General features: G+C 46.1%; 1 protein-coding gene and 1 long non-coding RNA gene across 2 annotated transcripts; both read right to left on the reverse strand.

Moving 5' to 3' along the window:
* Positions 1-6697: 6697 nt before the first annotated feature.
* LOC136534800 (peroxidase 5-like) lies at positions 6698-7955 on the reverse strand. Its single transcript, XM_066527164.1, has one exon. It carries the CDS (start codon positions 7481-7483, stop codon positions 6902-6904), a length of 582 nt encoding a protein of 193 aa, XP_066383261.1. The 5' UTR covers positions 7484-7955; the 3' UTR covers positions 6698-6901.
* Positions 7956-19321: 11366 nt separating this feature from the next.
* LOC136534799 (uncharacterized) lies at positions 19322-20516 on the reverse strand. The gene is made up of 3 exons (XR_010778820.1): positions 20472-20516; positions 20290-20376; positions 19322-19412 (listed from the first exon to the last, which is right to left on the reverse strand). It is a non-coding gene; the product is annotated as an uncharacterized lncRNA (long non-coding RNA).
* Between the last annotated feature and the right edge of the window lie 1586 nt (positions 20517-22102).

A 22102-nucleotide genomic window follows, 5' to 3' on the forward strand; every position in this document is an offset into this window, starting at 1 on the left:
ACCATGTGAATCATGAGATGTGGAGCAGAAGGTAAACACATCTCTAGTTGGTTTTGTGTCTCCACCACAAATTCATGTAGGTTACTCAGCTCTTGCTTGTCAATCGTCTTCTGTGAGATTTTCGAAAAGAAGTAGCACATGCGGGTGATGACCATTTTCAAGAACTCTGGCTTTATAGCCCTGATTGCAATAGGTAGAAACACTATCAGCATCATATGGCAATCGTGAGCCTTGCAATGTGTTATTAACAAGTCCTTCATCGACACTAGCTTCTTCACATTTGTTGAAAACCCAGTAGAAACACTATCAGCATCATATAGCTCTCTTCTCGTCTAGTGTTAGGTTGAAGCACGCCGTGGGCAGAGTGTATTTTCCATTAGCCTCAGGTACGGGGTGAAGCTGTGGCATCATGTTTAGCTGCACCATGTATTTCTGTGCTTTCAGACCATCCTTTGACTTGCCTATGTCCATTAAGGTAGCAATGAGACTCTCAAAGATATTCTTCTGCACATGCATAGCATAAATGGCATGGGGGACCTCTAAGTCTGGCCAATAAGGCAGATACTGAAAGAAGATCGATTATTTCTTGAAAGGTACGTCTTTGATAGGAGGTGTGCTTCTATCTCTATTCGTCCCATCCGGATTCTTCTTTCCATAGACGACGCGTATGATTTTTACCATTCTGTACACGTGTTCTCCGTTATGACGTCTCTCCAGAGGGGGTTCAATCTCTGGGGCGTTGTCATAAAATCTAAAAAATAATTTGCTGCGGTACTTATGACTTGTCTTTAAGAAGCGTCGGCTCCTTAGGTAAACTATCTTCTTGGATGCATCCAGGTACACCTATGTAGTACTATCCAAGCAAACCAAGCATCCCGTCTTCCCTTTGATCTATCTAGACAAAGCAAACAGCGCGGGGTAATCATTGGTAGTAACAAATATTATTATTCTACATATGAAGTCCTTCTTTCGGAACGCATCATACATCTGCTCCCCATGTCTCCATAGCCTCTCCATTTCTTACATCAAAGGCTCAAGGAACACGTCTATATCAATGCCTGGTTGTTTAGGGCCAGAAATAAGAATAGTAAGAAGGTACTTTCTCTTCTGACACAACCATATTGGGATGTTGTACATGGTCAAGATCACTGGCCATGTGCTATGGTCGCTCATCCTCTCATTGAAGAGATTCATTCCATCAGTGCTTAAGCCAAACCATATATTTCTTGGGTCATCACTGAATTCTTTGTGCTTCTCATCAAACCTTTGCCACTGACTACAATCAGCCGGGTGTGCAATCTTATCATCATCCACCTTACGCTCATCATCCCACCATGTCATGAGTGCGGCTTCTTTAGGGTTTAGGAAGATACATCTCAAACAGTCGGTCACTGGCAGGTACCATGTTACCAAGGCAGGAATTCTTCTCAGCTTTGCATCGTTGCCTAATGGAGTGTCCTCTAGGGGTTGAGATTCTTATACCACCTTTTTTGTACCTTTCTTATTACTCTTTTTCCCCGTAGAGGCTTCGTCCCCACCATAAAGGTCATTGTTCTTATACCGGCTGGCCCCACACTAGGGACATTTATCTAGTGACTTGAACGTTTCACCACGAAAAAGTATACAGTGGTTGGGGCATGCATAGATTTTTTCAACCCCCATTATCAATGGACTTATGACCTTCTTCGCTCGATGACCTTCTTCGCTTGGTATGTGTTGGCGGAAACTGAGTTTGGTTGTGGCAGCACCCATGACTGGAGATGCAATAGATCATTGAAACTACAGTCTGACCAGCCATACTTAGCCTTCAGGATGAGTAGCTCAAGCACAAAACGTAGCAATGTCTAATATGTCGGACAACCCTTTTCAACACCATACATAGTCTCATTCGATGCTTTTGTCATACTTTCCAAATTTTCTAGACCTTTCGGGCTATTTAGTAAAATCTCTGGTCCAAGGACTCGAATCATGTCCTCCAAATCATCTTCATCCCTGACACATGCTCCACCATCATTATTGGCACCACCTTCGTCGTTACCATCCCAACCACCAGCATCACCACCTTGTTCATTGCCAAACTCGAAATCCATTCGTGCATCAAGCTCTGCTGAATATTGGGACAGGGATTCTATGGTTTTGTCATCATATTCCTCCTCATCCTCATCGTTAACAATAACAGTTTCACCATGATGAATCCACACTATGTAGTCCTCAACAAATCATCACATAATCAAATGTGATCTGATGATAGTCACATCTGTCCATGCCATACGGTTCTTGCAATCTTTATAGGGGCAAATAATTGTATCCTTATTCTCTTTTAATGTCGTTGCATGCTTCTTTGCGGCTTCAATAAATTTATCCACGTCTTCATGAAAACCTACCTTGAACCTTAACGAACCATACATCCAAGAGTTCCTGTACTCTATCTTTTACAACAACAACAAAACAAACATTAAAGGACTACTTATTCAAATATATATAAAAATAAATCAAATTAATAATTACTTGAGAATAATTGTATATACTTCAGATATATATGAATATAAATCTAATATAATTACATGAAGCATACAAACACACCATGATAGAGAAAAATTAATTAATGGCCCATTTATCAATAAATAATTAAAATACATATTTATTGATTACAATAAACAATTTCAAAGACAACAATTAGCAACAATTATACTTTACCTAATATCTTTCATACAAACTATTGTCCAATTTTATCAAACATAAATTTACAAAAACAAAATTAATAAAAAAATCAAACCCTAGATCTAGGTCTACATGCACATGAAACATGTATAAAACTAACTAATTGTTCACTAAAATCAAGAAACATGGACTAAATAAGGGTATGATCTTGTTCCTCTCCCTAATTTATCCTAATACATTTAAAACTTGGGTCTAATTTGCTTTATAAGTAGCTCAAGCACCATAGAAGAGAGAGAAAAACAAAACTTTAATTACTCACTAATCAACCATTAAAACTTCAAAAAAAGTGTGGAATAACATTTTCTTACCTTCTACAGCCTCTCCACCAAAGGATTTGAGATCAAAATTTTCCCCCCTTAGTAGAGCAATTTTTGAGAGGTGCCCAAGGCCTCCCCACCTTTATTTCATGGGTTGGAGTGAGTGACCCGAGGAGGAAGAAGGATGCTACAGCTGTTTTACATGTGGGTCATTTATAGGGGCGACTGGTGATTAAGCCGCCCCTACAAATCGGAGCTATATATATGGGGGCATTTGTTGGGGTGGCTTAATCACCAGCCGCCCCTACAAATAGTAACTCTAAGGGCGGCTGCTGATTGAGCCGCCCCTACAAATCAGACCCTATTTATAGGGGCGGCTCGTATCACCAGCCGCCCCTGCTGTTCCATTTGTAGGGGCGGCTGGTGTCTGGGCACCCGCGCACGTCACTGTAGGAGCGGCTCCATCATCAGCCGCCCCTACAAAAAAATTCGAACCGTTGCTAAAAATCATTTTTACGTAGTGTAAAATATAGCATTTTTTCCTAAAAAAACGCGCCGCTGAAATTCGTCCAAGTAGTATTGGTATAGTGTACTACTTAGGCACCTTTAGCATGGTTGCGGCTCCGGTTTTTTGCGGTTCTTTGCAAGGAGCCGGCTAGCGATGTTTTTGTGCTAAGGAGCTGGGGCCAGAAAAAGTGTCTTATCTCAGCTCTTACTCACAAATTTTACATAAATTATTATTAATCTATCACTGGAGCCGTTTTTTACCAAATATTTTTTTTAAAATAGTTTTAGCTCCATCAAAGAAGTTACTACTTCACAAGAAGAGTCGGAGCCTAACAAACTGGCCCTAGCTGTTTGCAACATAACAAAGCTAGCTTTTGTACTTTCTCCGTCCCATAAAGAATATCATTCTCTCTTTAACCAAAAGTTAATTATTTTTAACTTTACCAAATATATATAAGACGATATTAATATATATGGTACATAATTAGTATCATTACATATATATTTGAATATATTTTCATAAGAAACTTATCTAGAGATACAAAATATTACTTTTTTATATAAACTCAGCTAAACTTTAGAAATTTTGACAAGCACGAAATCGTAGCGACGCTTTCTTTCAGGTTCGAAGGAGTACATGGCATTGCTGCATGTAGAGTACTTGAGCATGGCTGCACGCCCATAAAAATAATGGCATACACGACACATACATGAGGTTGTCTCCAGCAAGAGACCCATTACGAAACTCAAATCTAAAATGGGTCTCCAACACAATACCTATAAGTCTCCAATAGAGTATCTATATGGAAGACTCATTTTGGGTGTCAGAAGAGGTATAACCCAAATCTAAGTATCCTCTTTTCTGAAGACCCATTTACCGAAATGGTTATCTTTTGGGTCTTCTAGTTGGAAAAGACCAAAAATAGGTATTGAATCATTTGCCGTGGCAGCATGCAGTGCAGCAGAGCGAGTGTCGCTGCTGCTGGCAATATGTTTGTTCCCCATAAAAAATTTAGTCATTGTCACATCAGATGTTTAGACACTAATTTAAAGTATTAAACGTAAACTAATTATAAAACTAATTACATAGATTGAGACTAATTTACGAGATAAATCTATTAAGTTTGATTAGGCTCATGTTTAATCTTTCTAATTAGTATCTAAATATCCTATGCGACACGTACTGAACTTTAGTCCCCGTCCGCCACGCCACACACGCTGCAAAAGCCAAAAGGCATCGTTTGCGAACGAACACGCGGAATCTTATCCCCTCGTTAGTTTACTGTTCACGAGTGCATCCATCTTCAGAACTCGTGAGAAGCTGCTGCTGCTGCTGCTCCTTGTCTCCTGCTGAAACGCACAAGACGATGAAAAGCGTGCGCCCACGTCACTGGAGAGAGTAGCTAGAGCTAGCTGCTCCATCGGCCGCCGTCCACAGATGCATGATTCCCATGAACAAGCAAAAGCATTTAACCATCACTGGATTCGTTGCTAGCTGCATGCGTGTGAATTGTGGTTAGGTCGGGTCAAAAAGACTGTACGTCTCGATGAAGACGCTACGGAGTTGAGTGCATCTGGAAGAATTCGATCAGGCTAGAGGGATGTAATGCACATACGCCGATGGTCTGAGTTGGAATACATGGCCCATGGGGGAGTACCGGAGTAGTCGTTGTTCCTTCCTGCACGCACGGCACAGCTTCCACACATGCAGCTTTCAGGGTTAGCTTGAGGCCACATTAGAGTCCATGCATCTGCTATCTTCAGGGAGATGTCTCCGTGGAAGCAGCAAAACCCGGTCGTCCCGGAACATCAGATAGAGTCCCGGCCCGGCGGCCTCCTGCGTGCGTGCGTGTGGTGGATGATTGGATTGGTAGCACCGTGCGTGCTCATCATATGGATATATATATGGCGACCCTTCTCCTGCCTGGATCGTGACTTGTCGTAGAAGGCAATATACAGATGTACAGTAGTATGTACGCGGAGCTGAAGAGGTGGACCCTACCCTAGCCTAGCTAGCTGATGACTCGCCGCTCTCGATGCATCGATCCATATCGACAGGTACTTTCAGTTTCGGAATTTCTAGTCCAAGAGCTAGCACCGGCGACATGCAGTAGCAGATTAGACAGCGGTGCCGTGGTGGATACTCTCTGAAATAGTAATGCAGGAAGAAGTGGTACGTCTGAACCGCAACCAAAAGCCAAGGGGGACTGTATCTGCATGTATGTATGCATGCAGGCCGCCGATCAATCCCCACCACCACCGCACCGATCGCCCGCGCGATGCGATCGAAGGCAGGCACTGGCACACTGCACTGTTCTACGGTTGAGTGCTGACGGCTGCTCCCTGCCGCGCCGCGGCGGCAGCATGCATGCCATGCTGCGCACGGTCGTGGCGGCGTGCTGCCGGCGATGGCATGCGACGCCATGACGAATCATATATGCGTGTCGCGTGCGCTGGCGCTGGGCCGCTGGCTGGCGGTGGCGGCCGGTACGGACACCACCGGACGTGCAGATCTGCTGGCTGCTGCCGCTCCATCGTGTGGCCGTTGCGTGTGTGCGGGGCGGTGCGGTGGCGGTACCATACATCTGCTGCTGTAGCCGGCACTGTGCTACTCCACGCTGAACAGTGGCCGGCTGCCGGCGGGGTCGGCCCAGCCGGGCGCCTGCCGCTGGCCTGGCCTGGACCAGCAGGTCAGCCTTTTCTCCACGAAGCGTGCTGCATGCATCAGTGGGCCACGCCCTCATGGGCGGGCGGGTGGGTGTAGGATGCAGCAAGAGTCCGTGCTCTCTGCTGGTGCCGCTGATCTTCTGCGCCCGGGGACTCCATGGATGCTGCATGCTTGCGTCGCAGCAGAGACGAGTGAGTGAGCTTGCATCAATGCATGCGCATCTGCAATTTTTGGAGGAAAAACGATGCTACGGTACTGGAACGCGTTCAAGGCCCAGACTCACCGAGCAGCCCAGGCTCAGATAACTCATGGAGGGAAGCACAAGGCCTGGTTCGCACGGGGCCTTGTAGTTGTAGACAGCCCAGTTAAGCGAGCGTGTGGAGTAGCCCGCTGGGCTTGTTGACTGCTGGCGCAACTTGAGGCCCAAAGAGCCCCGACATGAACAAGCATAGCCCAGAGTGTTCGTTTGTTGGATTCATGCAGATTTGCGGCTTGGGATTTTTTTTTTTTCCTTTTGATTTTGATGATCATGAGAATGAACGAATTACGAATTGACGGTGCCTTGGGCTTGGGAATTTTTTATCCGTAGCTAGCACGTACTGTACTACGTACACGACTACAGCTCGATCGATGGACACGTACAATCTGAATCATCGGACCACACCACTCTACGCCGTACGTACAGTTCGTCGTCGTATGATTTTAATCACACCCAGCCAGCAATCCGGCCGGTAGATGGATCGATCAGCTAGCTGGCCACCCTGCAGTTGGTCCGGATGGTGCCGGCGGTGCCGGTGAGCACCTCGATGGCGCCCATCTTGAGCATGGCGGCGACGAAGTCGGTCTGGAACGTGGCGGGGCTGTTGGTGTAGCCGACCACCTGCGCGGCGGTGGTCGGGTCGGCGAGCAGCGCCTGGTCGGAGGCGAGCAGGCCGCGCTTGGCCACCAGGTTGGCGTAGTAGTTGGTGTCGAAGGTGGTGGGCGTGACGGGGTCCATGGGCACCGCCGGGTCGCTCCCCTGGGCCTGCGGGCACTGCTGCGTGAGCGCCGCCAGGTACGCGGGGTCCATGGACGGGTCCTGCCCGGCGCCGCTGGGCCCGTACGAGTAGAGCCGGGCGTCGAAGGAGCTGCAGCGCGCGGCGCCAACCGTGTGCGCGCCTGACAGCGCCACCATGTCCGACTGGCTCAGCCCCTTGGCGCCGAACACCTGGTTCAGCCGGCTCACGCTCGCCGTCGGCGGCGGCAGGTTCGCGCCCGCCTCCTGCGCCGACGAGACGTTGCCGTCCCTCCTCCCCGCCGGCACCTGGTACGCGTTGCCCCCGACCTGCATCAGGATCAGACAAATCAAAACCGGAGCTTTCTGTCAGTAACCGCCACGCCAACCAGCGAACGAGACGCGGCGCACTGCTGAGGTGGCACGTGCATGCGGACCCGGAAGGCCGGAACGTCCGGTCGTCGCGCACAGGAACCTCCGGGCGCGGCGAGACTGCGACGGCAGAGTGGGATGGGGAATATGGGATAGGCCATGTGAACGTGCCGGGACCGGGGAGGGCACATGGGGTGCGCGTCGGATCCACGTAAAACCATGCGCCCACGAACGTGTCCTGACGTGCCCACGCCGCGTTCCCAAGGCCGGCCGCCTCGTAGCTTTCGCCCTTGCCGCTCCCGGGCCTCGCTGGCCGGTCACGAGACATGGACGTCAAACCGCCGCCGGATTGTGATGGTGGCTGGCTCGACGGCTCGACGGCTCTGTGTCGTGTGGACGGAGAGGTTAGCGTCGTGCTCTGTTTTGCAGCTGCGAAATGGAATGTTCTGTTTCCTACGCTACGCTCCCAGGCTAGCTGCAACGACCATTAGTGACTGTGTGACACCGACCTCACTCGTCTCACCAGCTGGTGACTACCTGGGCGTGCACAAGAAACCGCTGGTCCAAATAAAACGGGGATGCAGCAGCTCAGGCTCGACCAGCATGTTTAATGCTGAAAATGATCCATCGGTGATGGCCCGGCACACGGGCATTCTTCTGGTTTGCAGTGCTAAAATGCCCCCAGCCCAAGGCAAAGGGAGTACTATTCCTATTGCTGAACTGTACAAAGTACTTCCTCGGTTTCTAATGCCCATCTTCAGCTCCAGAAGAAAGTTTTAAGAGCTTCTCAGGCCCTACTTGAGCTCTCATCCTAATTTTGAGGGCTAAGAAAAAAAAAATCACTCCAGCAGGGCTCCTACTATGGCTCTCAAGTTTGAGGAGGCCCTCACTATATATGGCCATGCAGCCTGAGCCCGTCGGCCCGGCCCAAGGCCCGTTTTTTTGGCCCTGTCCAAGCCCGGGCCAGCTCGGCGACGAGCGGGCCTAGGCTGGCACGGCCCGGAGGAGCAGGCCGTGCCTGGGCCTTACCCCAGGCACGTGAGCCGGCACGGCACGACCCGCTAAAAGCTTTAGGCCTGATAGAGGCCCGCTAGTCATAACATATATAGCTGCTCTAATTCCAAACCCTAACTCCAACTCCCTATCAGCCGCCGCAGCCACCGTTGCCTTCCCCTTCTCACTCGAGTAGTCGCGCACCTCGGGTCCTCGCTTGTCGCGCTGCCGCCTCCCGCATCCCTTCCCTTCTCTCGCGGGTCTGCTCTCCCCTCTCCTCGACTTGCGCAGCCATGAGGAAGCCAGCGCGGCCACCCGGCGCACCACCTCCACCTCCACTCCACTCCGCTTCCACAATCCCTCCATCCGGCCTCCCCCATCCCCGGCCACACTGTCGCCTCCACCTCCACTCCACTCCACCTCCCCCATCCCCATGTCGCCGCCTCCACAGGTCCACCTCCACCACGCGACGGCGTCGAGTGCGGTAGCGGCCGCCGCCTCCACGGCCCCCCGCGCGTCTGGCTGTGGCTGCCTCCTCCACGCCGCCCGCACGACTTCGAGCGGAGCAGCCTCCATCCCCTCCATGGCGCCAACCCCGCTCCTCCTCGGCTCCTCCCCATCCCTCTACCACGCTGAAGTCCAGTGCGATAGCAGCACCGGCGTCGAGCACGGCAACGCCCGCCTCCTCCATGACCCCCCGCATGTCTGGCCACCTCCTCCATGTCCCCCTGTAGCGGCTTCAAGCAGAGCAGCCTCAATCCAGCCTTCTACACCTTCGATCTGACCGCTACTTCGGCAGACTCGCCTCCTCCGCTAGCTACTTCGCCGGATCCAGCATCAAGCGACCCAAGGGGGAGCTCGCCGGCGGCCGCCGCCACCTTCACTCCTCGCCTCCCCCTCCTCTCTATCGCATTTGGTGGGCCTCATGGAGCCGGCCCGGCATGGAAATTGCCCCGACTAGGCCGTGCCTGAGCTGTCGGCCAGGCACGATGGACTGGTGCAGCACGGCTCGGTGGCCTGATGGGCCCTTCCGTGACGTGCCCTATCGGACCATGCCTAGCACGGGCCCGTGCCGTGCTAGACTGGGCCGGCCCGTTGGCCATATTTAGCCCTCATAGCCCCCCCTCTGGATCTAATTCTGGGGGCTCTGGAGGGGGGCCTCTACTCTGCTGTTTCTACGGTTGTTGTCACGCATTGGCTGCACCCCGACGCCCTTCCTCTATACCCGACGGAGAAGAAGCCCCTCGTGGCCGGAGCTCATCACCGAAGAAGTTTCCATGGTCACCATCGTCGATGTACCTCCTCCATGCTCGCGCTCGCTAGCAGCAGCCGCCCGCACGACTGCTCGTCCGCCTACGGCACGGCTCCCCACCCCTATAGATGTCCAATGGGCCAGCCTGGCCTGGCCCGGCATGAGCCCGTGCCAGGCATGACCCGATGGGAGTCGGGCCGGCACGACTCGTCGTGCCTCCTTGGCCATGCCGAGGCAGGCAGTCGTGCCTGACCTCTGGCCTAGGCACGACCTACTAGGCTATTTTTCGGGCCGGGCTAGCCCGAGAAGCACGACCAGTCCAGCGTGCCAGGCCAGCCCGGAGCCCACGACCAAGCGTGCGCAGCCAGAGAGAGATGGAAGGAGAGGAAGGGGTGGAGCTCGGAGATGACGTGCTCATTCTCGTGGCGAACTGAGGATGGTTCCCAGTGGCATCGCTTGAGTAGAGGGAGGGGGCGTCGGCGTTCGCGCTCGACGGTGGCGCTATGAGCAAGGAGGTGGCGCCATGCGGTGTCATGAGCCGGACCCAGCGGGGAAGAAGCGGCGTGGGCTGAAGAGTCGCGAGGAGGAAAGGGAAAGCGGCGTGACACAAATAGCAAGTACGAGTCGGACAGACACGGTGGTAAGGATAGGATTAAAAGGATATGGATAATTTTTGATTGAGTAGCGGGCCTTGTTGGGCCAAATGTATTTCAGCGGGCCATGTCGTGCCACCCGTCATGCCTGAACAGCGGCCCAGGCACGGCCTGCTACTCGAGGTCAGGCCAGCCCATGCCCTGCTCGCCACCAGGGCGGGTCATGCTTGTGTCGGGCCAAAAATGTTGGCTTCGTGTGGGGCCGTCGTGCCACGAGCTGCATGGCCATCTATACCCGCCCCTCACCCGTGGCCGGAGAAGAGGCCCCTAGGCCACTCCTCCCCGACGCCCGTGGCACAGTGCGACTACCTGCTCGCTACCCGCATGGCTACTCGTCCACCTACGGCAGCCTATGTGGCTGCTTGCTCGCTACGTTATCCTCATCTGTCACCGGTGCGACTCCCCACTCCTCGTCTACGCCTGGAGAAGAAGACCCAAGGCCACTCCTCCCCACCGCTCGTGGCACATCCCTCTCGGCGTGAGGTCCGTCTCCCTCCCCGCACTACTTGATCTGTTTGTTTGTACGAGGAGGACGTGGCCACCTTGTAGTTTGCTGCCATCGCTGTCAATGGGTTCTCCCGCGGCTGCGGCGGCCACGTGCACGCCGCTAGAAGGATCCACATGGGGTTCACGTAGGTCGTCGTCCGGCACCTCTTCCCCGGTGGCGACAACGACGAAGAAGCCGTCGTGTGCCTTTGAGGCTTCGAGCTCAACTAGCAGCGCTTCCATCTCCCACCCTACACGTGCCCCACCATGGGCATCGCCACCGCCAAGGGCGAGCTCGTCATTCATTGTCCTCTTGCACATGTGATTAGGGACGACCGAGGGGGCGAGGGGCTGACCATGGCTCCGTGTTCTCGAGGCGTGCGGTGCGGACAGAGATAAAAAGGGGGGCCCACCTTTGAAGAGAAGCACACGGATGTCATCCATGCAGGCGGAGACACGGATCGAGACATGCAAAGGGGACACACAAGCTCCAGCCATGAAAATCATGGCCTACATGTCCCCATATTTTGAGGACCACTACTGGAGTGCATCAAAACAAACATGGCCCTCAAAAGTAGAGAAAGCCCTCAAATAAAAGTAGGGGCCTTGTTTTGACGGCCATCACTGGAGTTGCTCTAAGGAAAAGGGACTCAGCCTCAGGGCTCCTTTCTACAACTCTCTCTCCATCTCCTACGCTGAACCTTGGTAGAATTCTTCCCGTCTGAATGTTTAGACTGGCAGCCGTCCGCCGAGTACAGTTCCCACGCTCGCATCCGCCGAGCACCAATTCCCACACTCCCGTTGGAGCGAGCACCGCACCTGCAGTTGGGCTGCTTCTTTGACTTTTTCTCTAGGTCCAATAACAACAATATGCGGAGCAAGCAGTGCATGTGTCTGGAACCCAGGTACGTTTCTTTTTTCTTTTTTTCTTATATTTCTTTTTTGTTTTCTTACGTTGCCTTTTTTATCTTTATTTTATTTTTTTCTTTTTTCTTTTACTCTATTTTTTTTCTTTTGATTCCATTTTTGTTTTTCCTGTGTTCACCCATAGGTTGGTATGTTTATCTTTTTTTTCTCTTTCCTTCCTTATAGAGTATTTCTTTTTCTTTTTCTTTCTCGTGTAGTTTTTTCTTCTTCTCATTTTCTTCCGCCGCCACGTCGGCTACGACGCCTACGGGGCCGGCAGCAGGCAGCTGCTCTTCTACCGGCCGCACCAGCACCACCAGCCCTCCACGGTGGTGCTGGACTCCGTGCCGGTACGGTTACCGACAACGCCAGGGCAGCACGCCGAACCGCCGCCTCCCGTCGTGGGGTCATCGGCCTCGAAGCGGGTGCGGCTGTTTGGGGTGAACCTCGACTGCGCCGGCTCCGAGGAGGAAAACGGCGGCGGCGGTGGGTGGAGGACTAGTGCGCCGCTCACGCAGCACGGCCTGCCGTCGCCGCCGTCCTCGTCGTCCTCCTCCTCCGGGAAAGCGAGGTGCTCCTTGAATCTTGACTTGTGAAGGCATGGCAGCCGGAGAGGTCGTGGTCGTCTCGTCGTCGTACTCGTACGATCTACCACTAGAGCAGCAGCCAGCTACTACTACTACTTTCTTCCCGGCCGCCTTCTGGCGCCACTGCACTGACGGCGGGCACCAATGGTCGTCGTCGTCGTCGAGATCCAGCAATCCAAGTAAACAAAGGCGGCGGTGGTACGTGGCCGGCCGGTGCAAGTAAGGATCGATCGAGCTGGAGGGAGCACTACACCAACAAGTCAGTCTTAGCTCGTAACCCGTATATAGCTCATCTCTCTCTCAATTTCCTTTAGCAATTTCAGTGTGAAGGGGGAAACAAGGAAATTAAGAACAAAGCAGCAACAAAAAAAATTATTAATTGATGGTTAATTTCTCTCCTCGATTTTCTTTCTTGATTTCCTCGTCTGCTAATTTAGCTATATATAAAGCTTAATTAAGTGCACAGCTGCTCGAATTCTTCTTCTTTTGCCTCCTGGAGAAGAACTACTACTGATTTCTTGCATTTCTCAAGCTAATTGCCTAGTGTCAGCATGCATGACCGGGCTTAGGAAACACTGTGTGCTCCGATCCCCACATATGATAACAATTGCTAATACGCACTTCATGATCATATCTGGAGTGCTCCTAGTTCAGGATCAGAGTGCATGTATATACCTCTTAGGATGAGAGGGGCGACAAGTGTGTTGTATCGCACTGCATGCATGTAGATTGTTCTTGCTGTGGTGTTTTGGGCAGGTCAATTGGGGCTCTCCTTCCAAAGCACCTCGGCTGTAGGGAGCAGAGGGGATCAAGCAGGTGCCTTTAAAAATGTGGGAGCTCCTCGGCGCCAGCCAGCAGCCAGAGCCCAGAGCCAGCCAGGGGTGTTTGTTTGTTTAGTCACCCCTAAAATTTATATCACATTGAATATTTAAATATTAATAAAGAGTATTAAATATATATTAATTACAAAACCAATTACATAGATGGAGGCTAATTTATAAGATGATTTTTTAAGCATAATTAATCTATCATTAGCACGTGTTTACTGTAGCACCGCTTTGTCAAATAATGAACTAATTAGGCTTAAAAGATTCGTCTCGTAAATTAGTCGCAAGTTATATAATTAGTTTTATAATTAATCTATATTTAATACTTTATACATATATACAAATATTCGATGTGACATAAATTTTAGGCGCTTCGTAGAAACCAAACACCCCCGCCCGAGAGCTCAGCTCAGCTGCTATCCAGATCTCTCTCTCTCTCTCTGGTTTCTCTCTCTAGGTCAGGTAGTTACGGGAGGGATGGAGGTCAGATCCTAAATCCTTCTCATGTCCTTCACAGAGAGCAGGGTGATCTACCTTCGAACGCTTGCTTGCTCATCCTCTCTCTCTCTGCGCATCTCATCTCGATCTACGATCTCTCTACTTTTTCTCTAGCTATGAGCATACTATTCAACCTCTTGACTTGGTTCGCGCATTTGTCTCTTGTGCCATGCATACCTTCCCTGCTGCTCCTGTTAGACTGTTACTGCTGTTTCTTCTGCAGCAAGCAGTTCTGTTCTTTCTGCTACATCTACACTGGTGAAGTGTTCATCAGACATGCATATACGAAACATGAAAGCTAGTAATGCCAATATTTGTGTATGCCATCCCTGCCTTTCTGCAAGCGATCGAGACGACTACAAAGAAAAAAAAGGGAAACGAGTTGGAAAGCATACAAGAGAGCTTTTTTTTTCTCTGCTGGACTCTAGTTTTTCCTCTCGATCTTTTTGGCGTCAGTCAGAGTGAGAGAGGAAGATAGAAGAATCTCATCATGCATGTTGATGCATCATGCAATGCCCACATTGCGTCGTAGTGCACACTGCACAGTGCATATACTATAGCGAGTAGCATTGAAAAAGGCAATACAAAAAACTCATTAACATGTGGGGAAGAACAAGCTAGTCATCACACAATGCAAGTGTACTGCATGGTGTACAGTGTACTTAAGTATACTCCCTCCGTACTTAAAAAAAAATGAAGTCGTTTTGGACAGCGACACGGTCTCTAAAGCATAACTTTGACTATTTATTTTTATAAAAATATTTATCAAAAAGTGATATATGTAAATTTTTGTGAAAATATTTTTCAAGACAAATCTATACATATGGTTTTCACATTTCTAAACTCAACAACTTAAAAGTTATTCATGATTTATATTCCAATATTTCATCAAGCCTTGTCCAAAACGACTTATTTTTTTTAGTACGGAGGGAGTATATAAATTGAAGAACCATGTTAATCTGGGTCTGACTTTGACATACTCATTTCGTCGGTACACGTACTATAGGGAGTACAGTAGTAGGAGTATATAGGTACTACTAGCGGCAGTACGTACGTAGTGATGGGTAGAGACCATGACTCCAGTCCTGAGAGCTTTCCTGTGTGCTTTACCATGCTCCATGCATGACAGCATGAGCAGGCTCTGCCATTGCTCAGTGTCACTCATTATTAGGCCTTAATGCAGGGCCGTCCCTTAGATCATGTAAGGCTGATAATTACGATTCTCCCATGCCTAGCTAGCTTGTCAGATCGAAATGTTGTATGTGAAAATAATATATATAGCAGCAGGCAGCAGCTTTGATTTGACCTTGGCTGTGTTTTCCTTAGCGTACTCCATCTAACCACTGTAGAGAGTACGTAATGGAATATTAGTAACTCTTTTATCTAACCACTGAAAGAAAACCAGCATATATAGTGATTGCCTTACGTATTGCTAGTAGACAATTAACAATGGTTAGTTGCGACACACACATGCATGCGTGTGAGATATACATCGACTAGCAAGATCTTGTCAATTTGGTATATGATGTGCACAAAAATATAAAGTCCTCTGGCTTGCAACTGTTTTGAGTTAAGTGAAATAATTAAGCTCTCATATCTTTGATTAGAAACATAAGGATGTGCATGCATAGTGCTTTATATCTTAATTACGTGCATACATTCATATCCAGGTTACCGTTCAAGCAGACTCGATCTATGGTACACTCTCATGGTTAGACTGCAAATATTAATTCATAGCCTGCTTTCTAACCCTTATTAGCTATTTTCACTTTTAATAAACAGGAAAAACAATGTTATTATTAGCAGGTGATTATTTATGTACATGAGTTCTAGAGTCGACTAAGTAACAATGTAAAATATATCATAGCTAGTGATCTCTTTTCAAGGGAACAAAATAGTCTGATTAATACTCTTATGAACTGTTGACACAAAAATATGGCGATGTGATCAACACACAATAAGCCAGATGATCTGAGTGGAACGAGACCAGAGATCTACTTGGCTTCAACACAGAACCAGCCGATTCTAAAAACCCAACGACGTGTCAGTCAATTTGACCTGCAATTAACAAGGAGAGAAAAATCTTATTAGTAATTTAAGGTGGAACATCACTACACCACAACACCAAGATTAGCGATGGACGGTCTGACGTTAAAAGCGGCTTCAACGATAAACAATCTGACGCTAAAAAGTTATAGCGACAGACTTCTGCAGACGCTGTATGACCTGTTGCTAAAAATCTTTAGCGTCAAACAGTACTTTTAGCGACAGATAGCCTATTGCCCTGAATTTTTATAGCGGACAGGTAACCTGCTGCTACTCTTTAGCTGACAAACAACCCGCTACTACTCTTTAGCGACAGATCATTTGATGCTACATATAGTTTTAGCGACAGATGGTCCAACAGTTAGTTTTAAATGGTTAAAAAAATAAAAATTGATTGGTCAACAATTATTACAAATGTTACACTGAGCTTCAAAAGTTCATTCAGCAAATACACAACTAGAATTCAATTTCAATAAAGATTGATGCATTTTCACAAATTTGACCAAAAGTTTACAATAGCTCACATAGGTAAGCTCACCACATCTACTTCATCTAGAGACAAAGAACATCCTCCAAAACCATCCAAGCCAATCTGGTTGTGGAAGCATGTGCCTTGTGCTACTAAAAGTAGTGATTGCAACTGCAACAATAAGAAAGTACATGACATTTATTTAGCATAAAATAGAAAAATCATAGTATGGATGCAGAACACAGTAAAGCATTAAGAATTGACAAATTTAGAAAATGGAAACATAGTTTGCGTATTGAGCATGGCATATATACTCAAGTAGATACATTAGTTTGTGTGGAGATTAATTTTTTACCATTTACATCGATCAATACAGCAGGTTGTATGTGTAGCAAAAAACAACAACAACAAAACATAGCACTTGTCCTTAAAATCACTTGTCTCTAGATTCTGAATCTACATTATCAAAGTCAAAAAAAACTGATCCTTAAATTCACAAAAAAATTAAAATTAAATTCTAAATGGATATAACAGACATTGCATTACAGATGTACATCCAATTACTTGTTCAAACTGTCTGAGCCTCATCTTGCTTGTCCTCCAACATAGATGGATAGATATATAATTTACATTGAACATAGTAAGGTAGCATAGTTAGACGAACTGTCCATTGACTGAGAGAGCACTGTTTTTTTTATATGAACACTTGACTGGGAAAATAATATAGAAATGACTTCAGTTCTTGGTGAAATAAGTAGGAAATGCATGTGAACTCGGAAAATAAAACCCAATTTGCAGTATTCAGAGTTTGAGCTTGGTTGAATCTATTTATTGTCCAAGGTAACAGATCAATGACACATGTAACTTGTATCTATGTTAGATATTGTACTGAAAACATAAGGACTATAAATCATATTTTCATCATCTAAACATACTGCCATAGTATGGTAGTGCACAAATACAGTCATAGCTTAGTTTACTCTCATAGGCACTGATTTAATCCCCCCCCAACAAAAAAAAAGCAGAGACATTATGAATCATTGAATTGATATGTATGTAATATACAATTAACATTAGCACATGATTTAAGTGCATGTGAACTTATTTTAGAAGGCCACTTGGCTACAATCATATCTGACGCCATCTAAGTCGTAGATTTACAAAACCACCAACTGATTTTGAAGGCAAAAAAACACCAGGCAAAACAAGGAAAGGTAATTAATCACGGCAGGCAAGCCAATTCCTTGGTTGGCCAAACGAACAATAGGTATTAGCATGAATGGTTTAACTAGATAATGGATCTAATTACCTGTGTCATTCATGTGGTATGGTAAATTGCAGGGTAAAATTTTAAGGAGCGAAGGCAGGTTTTGCCTTAGGTTTCAAGCCTGCAGCATACCTGATGCTCCATCCGGATGCAGAGTCTGTTCATTTATATAAAATTCTGAAGAACAAATTGAACTGCATCGTTAATACTTTGTGCATCCCTGCACAAATTAAATTGCAAAAGATAGTGGGATATATAGAGATCATTCCATGATGAACGAACTGTACACATTTGAGGGGGTTTGTTGTATTCTTGATGTCCCAACTATTCAACTGAAATAAATGTAACTAACGATAGTTTTCCCCGTTTCTGTTGATCTTGCTCAAGAAGGCGAGCAGGGCAATAGAAAGTGGTCGCTGGAGAGCTAGGATGGAAATATACAGTTGTGTTCAATATGTTTGAAAAACTCTTAGACTGATTAGTGACAGGGAAGGGCTACCAACGAAGCGATGGTAGTTAATGGACAGGAAGTTGCAACACGAAAAATCAGTAGAAAGTTGCACAATATCTAAACAGTGAAAATATGACATGGATTAGTGCTCATCTTGTAAAGTTCAATGTGGTACACTAAAAAATTAATGTTACACATGTAACATTTACAACCGAATGAAACAACTTAGGCTAACTTGATTGGGAGTACCATGTCTCATGCTAAATCTATAGATTGTAAATTCTTTATTGTTAGTCAGAACTTCCAAGTTATATTTGTTAATTTCTAATAATGCATTCACTTGGCAATATAGAAACCTTTTTAGAAAAATGTGATGACACTTAAAATATTGTATGAATTAATCATCCAATGTGTAGCAAGATAAAACCAAATAACCAAATTTTGAAATGTACACCATCTTCGGTACAATCTAAGGTTAACTTAGAGCCTAAAATCTGAGATGAACTGAATGGAAGAACATAGGTTCATGTCACTTCCTAATTTAGTGGGCTTACCTTATCAATTTATTTCTCAAAATGGAACACAGATCCAACCAACCGGAACCAAAATATAAAATGTGTCAAGGGCATCTACATATAAGTATTCAATACAGAACAGAGCTGGCATGGACAAAGGCGATGACAAATATAAGTGTACACGTAAAGCTGTTTTGCATTCCATTGGAGTTGCAGGCTAGACAAAGGTAATATATCTCATATTTTCAAGTGTTATATAACTGAGGGGAAAGCTATAAAAACTCTGTATTTGTAGATGCCTAGCTAGTGAGCAGAGAAATAGACCTATGTACTGTTGTGGGTGGGCTGTGCACCTTTGCCATAGACATATGTTGTATATAAAGAAACCGGATTTCACAAAGCATATAAGTTTGGATTCATACCATAGTTTTGAGGCAAATTAATATACAAAATTGTGGTAACATTAGCACAATCAGAACCTGAACATGTATTTTAACACATAGAAACATACCTCTTGGATGGAACCAAAACTGTATGGAAAAAACCTTGCAGCAACAGGTAGTTGTAAGGGCATGGCAATAAAGAAACAAGAAGAATTTTGAGAAGAAGGAAAGTGAGAGCAGCCTTAGGATGCAACAAAATGGTGAGGTTGTTGTAAGGGTAGGAGAACTAAAAAATAGAAAGAATCTAAGGAATAAGAGTAGCTTCAGGGAAAAAAAGATGGCATCATTTGGTCTGTCGTAGTAAGACACAATGGCTTGCACCGAGAAATACCGTTGTTTGCAATAATCCAAGCTTCAGGCACATATAGAAAATAATGAAGCAAAGAACAATCGAAGGATGGATGATTTACCTTTGGCGTGCCAGTAGTGCCACTAGTGAAACAGATAGTGGCAACATCTTCAGGTTTTGGTGGACGAAAATGTTGAGGACTGGCCTTTCCCTGAGTTTAAAGAATTGAAGGATTACAGAAAACAAGGGCGCACAATATATAGGAGCAAGTGGAAAACAGAAGGTGATGTGCCCTTCTTTATTCAAAATTAAAACGCCAATGACAATGTATTGACAACTTAAATATTCAAATTCCATAAATGAAAATTTTAATATGGAAATGCATACACATTTATATATATGCAAAGTAAAGGTAATTTCCAGCTTGAGCATGCTATGTATGCCTATATCCATCAAATGCATGTATGTCTATAACCATCAAGGAGAACATTTGATCTGTAATCTCATGTGTAATTTTCATACAACGAATAAAATGAGAACTCCCCTAAAAAACAAGTAAAACAAAAACAACTAACCTCTACAGCCATACAAGCATGCAGATACAAAAATTTTAGGTTAATCTGAACTAGAAGATTCAGTATGCATTCTAGATAGATCTAAGTTCCACTCAACAAAGGATGGTAAAGAAATCATGGCATCCCACGTATAAAATCTAGGAACATAATACAAATAACATAAGTACATATGTGCGGCTTAGGTGTGAAATCACACCAACTTTCTAAGGGCCAAACTCTTGAAGCACATTGGCAAGGAAAAAGAACAAGAAGAAAACAGGGAACCAAAAGGACATGGGATACTTATAGTTGAGTGCATCCACAAATCTGACATAGGCCATTCTAGATTAATGACAATGAAAATGGCTGCCATGCAGTTGTATCAAAATTTCCTTAAGTTCAGATACATTGAGAAATAAGGGTATCCACTTCAGTAAAATCATGCAGTTTATGAGAAGCAACTTATACCATGGTAGCCTTTACCCCTTTATGTAGTGTTTGAAAACGTTAAAAGAGAAAAATCATCATGAGCACCTGGATGAGCAGCCTGGAGTAAGTTATGATTTCCACTCCAGTAGTAACTAGCGTTGATGGCATATTTGCATCATCTCCACCAACTACCTAGACAAAGAAACTAGGAAAATTAAGGAGGAAAGGTCCTTGAATAATCATGAATATTACATTGTGTTTGTCAATAGTAAGCAGCCCAGACTTACCACTATAAGCCGAACACATGGCATTTGAGCTATAAAACTTAACAGCTGCCATCAATAGATAACCATGAGTAAGATAATAGCCGTAAGTTCAGTCTACGTCTTTTAAATGTAGAATGACATAATAATACTATAATAATGTGAAGTTGAAAGCTAAATGGCATCAATAAACCACTGTAGCTTTTCAAAATAAGAACAAAAATTTTATTCTTTAAATATCAGGCCCTAGTATCCATAAGATTAACCATATCTTTCATGTATATGGGCCTGCAAAAAGGTTGTCATGGCTGCCACTTGTCCCATACTATACGATGTTTTTTATGCTAGAGAAACCTGTTATCAGAGTTATACAAGTACAAATAAAGAATGGCCCAAATTCCTGGAGCAGCTCCAGCCTCACTAGTTATGACTAAGATGACTTCTGACATGCAGCCTCATCATAGGCTTCATTTGCAAATTTTATTTTAGGAACTAGTAATTGTCGAAGGTTGAAAGAGAGAAGTGATTAAAGCTCACAATACTTAGAGTTTGAGGCACACAGAATATTACTTCCACCGCTGCATGGTTCACGATGAATTGAATAGCATCTTGGCCTGAAAGTACAAATGTACAATACACAAAAACTGTCACTAGACAAATCATAAATGAACAAGAGAACTATAGTATAGTCATTTTGTGTTGTGAACATACCGAGAGTGTCATAAAGTGGCACAGATACATATGAATATGCAGAACAAGCATGGTCAACTATAACCCACTCAGGTCTATTTATAAAATACAGACCAATGCATGCACCATGATTCTAAATAGAAATGTGTTTGACGTAAGCTCAAATATACTCGCAACATATCTGTTTTGTTAAGAACAAAAGGACAAGCGAGGACAAGAAACAAACCCTCATCGATGTCTCCACTCAGATCTATGACCATTGGTGCCTGATCTATGGAGGATGGACCACCGACTTGCCATCCGCTGTCAGCTCTTCCCATGGTGAGGTGGGGGCAGAGGGTCACGGCGAGGGTCGGCCTGGCGGTGCACGAGCTAGGGTCGCGAGCGGCGATGCGTAGGCAGGGAGCCATCCCTAGCCTGCACGCACCACAGGAGTGGTGTGCCACTGGAGGGGCCATGGCCTGCAAGCTCACGCTGCCAGAGGGGGGATGGGGGGCTCGTCCCATACTTGCCTGCACCGCCAGAGCAGGGGAGTAGGAGTTCGTGGGGGACTGCGTGAGAGAGAAAGAGAGGGCAGTAGGGTTTCGACTGAGAAGAAGAGAGCGCTGTGTTTTATTCATCATTTTGTGTATCTAGGCCATTGAAAGTCGACCAGACAGTGAAATGCGAGTATGCTCCGAGATGGCTGAGACGGGCCGAATCACTGATGGGCTAAATGCGAAATTGCTTCGCTCTTTACTTTCAAATAATGATTTATTTTTATTTTTTTATTATCAAGTACAAAGATAAAGCAGCATGTGAATCAAACTAAAATATGAATTGGGGCAAGCGAGCTCAGCATGGGCCCATTTTCTTTAGTGACAGACAGATTGACGGTACACTTGGCTTTAGCGACAGACGATTCAACGCTAAATATGAATACCTATAGCGACAGACACTAAATCGCTAAATAAGAATTTAGCATC

The sequence above is a fragment of the Miscanthus floridulus genome, unplaced genomic scaffold, assembly GCF_019320115.1.
Source record: "Miscanthus floridulus cultivar M001 unplaced genomic scaffold, ASM1932011v1 os_2306_1_2, whole genome shotgun sequence".
In the NCBI taxonomy this organism is placed as follows: Eukaryota; Viridiplantae; Streptophyta; class Magnoliopsida; order Poales; family Poaceae; genus Miscanthus; species Miscanthus floridulus.

Coding starts and splice junctions, on each gene's coding strand:
- LOC136534800 (XM_066527164.1), bottom strand. CDS start 7,483: ATGCAGGTCGGGGGCAACGCGTACCAGGTGCCGGCGGGGAGGAGGGAC.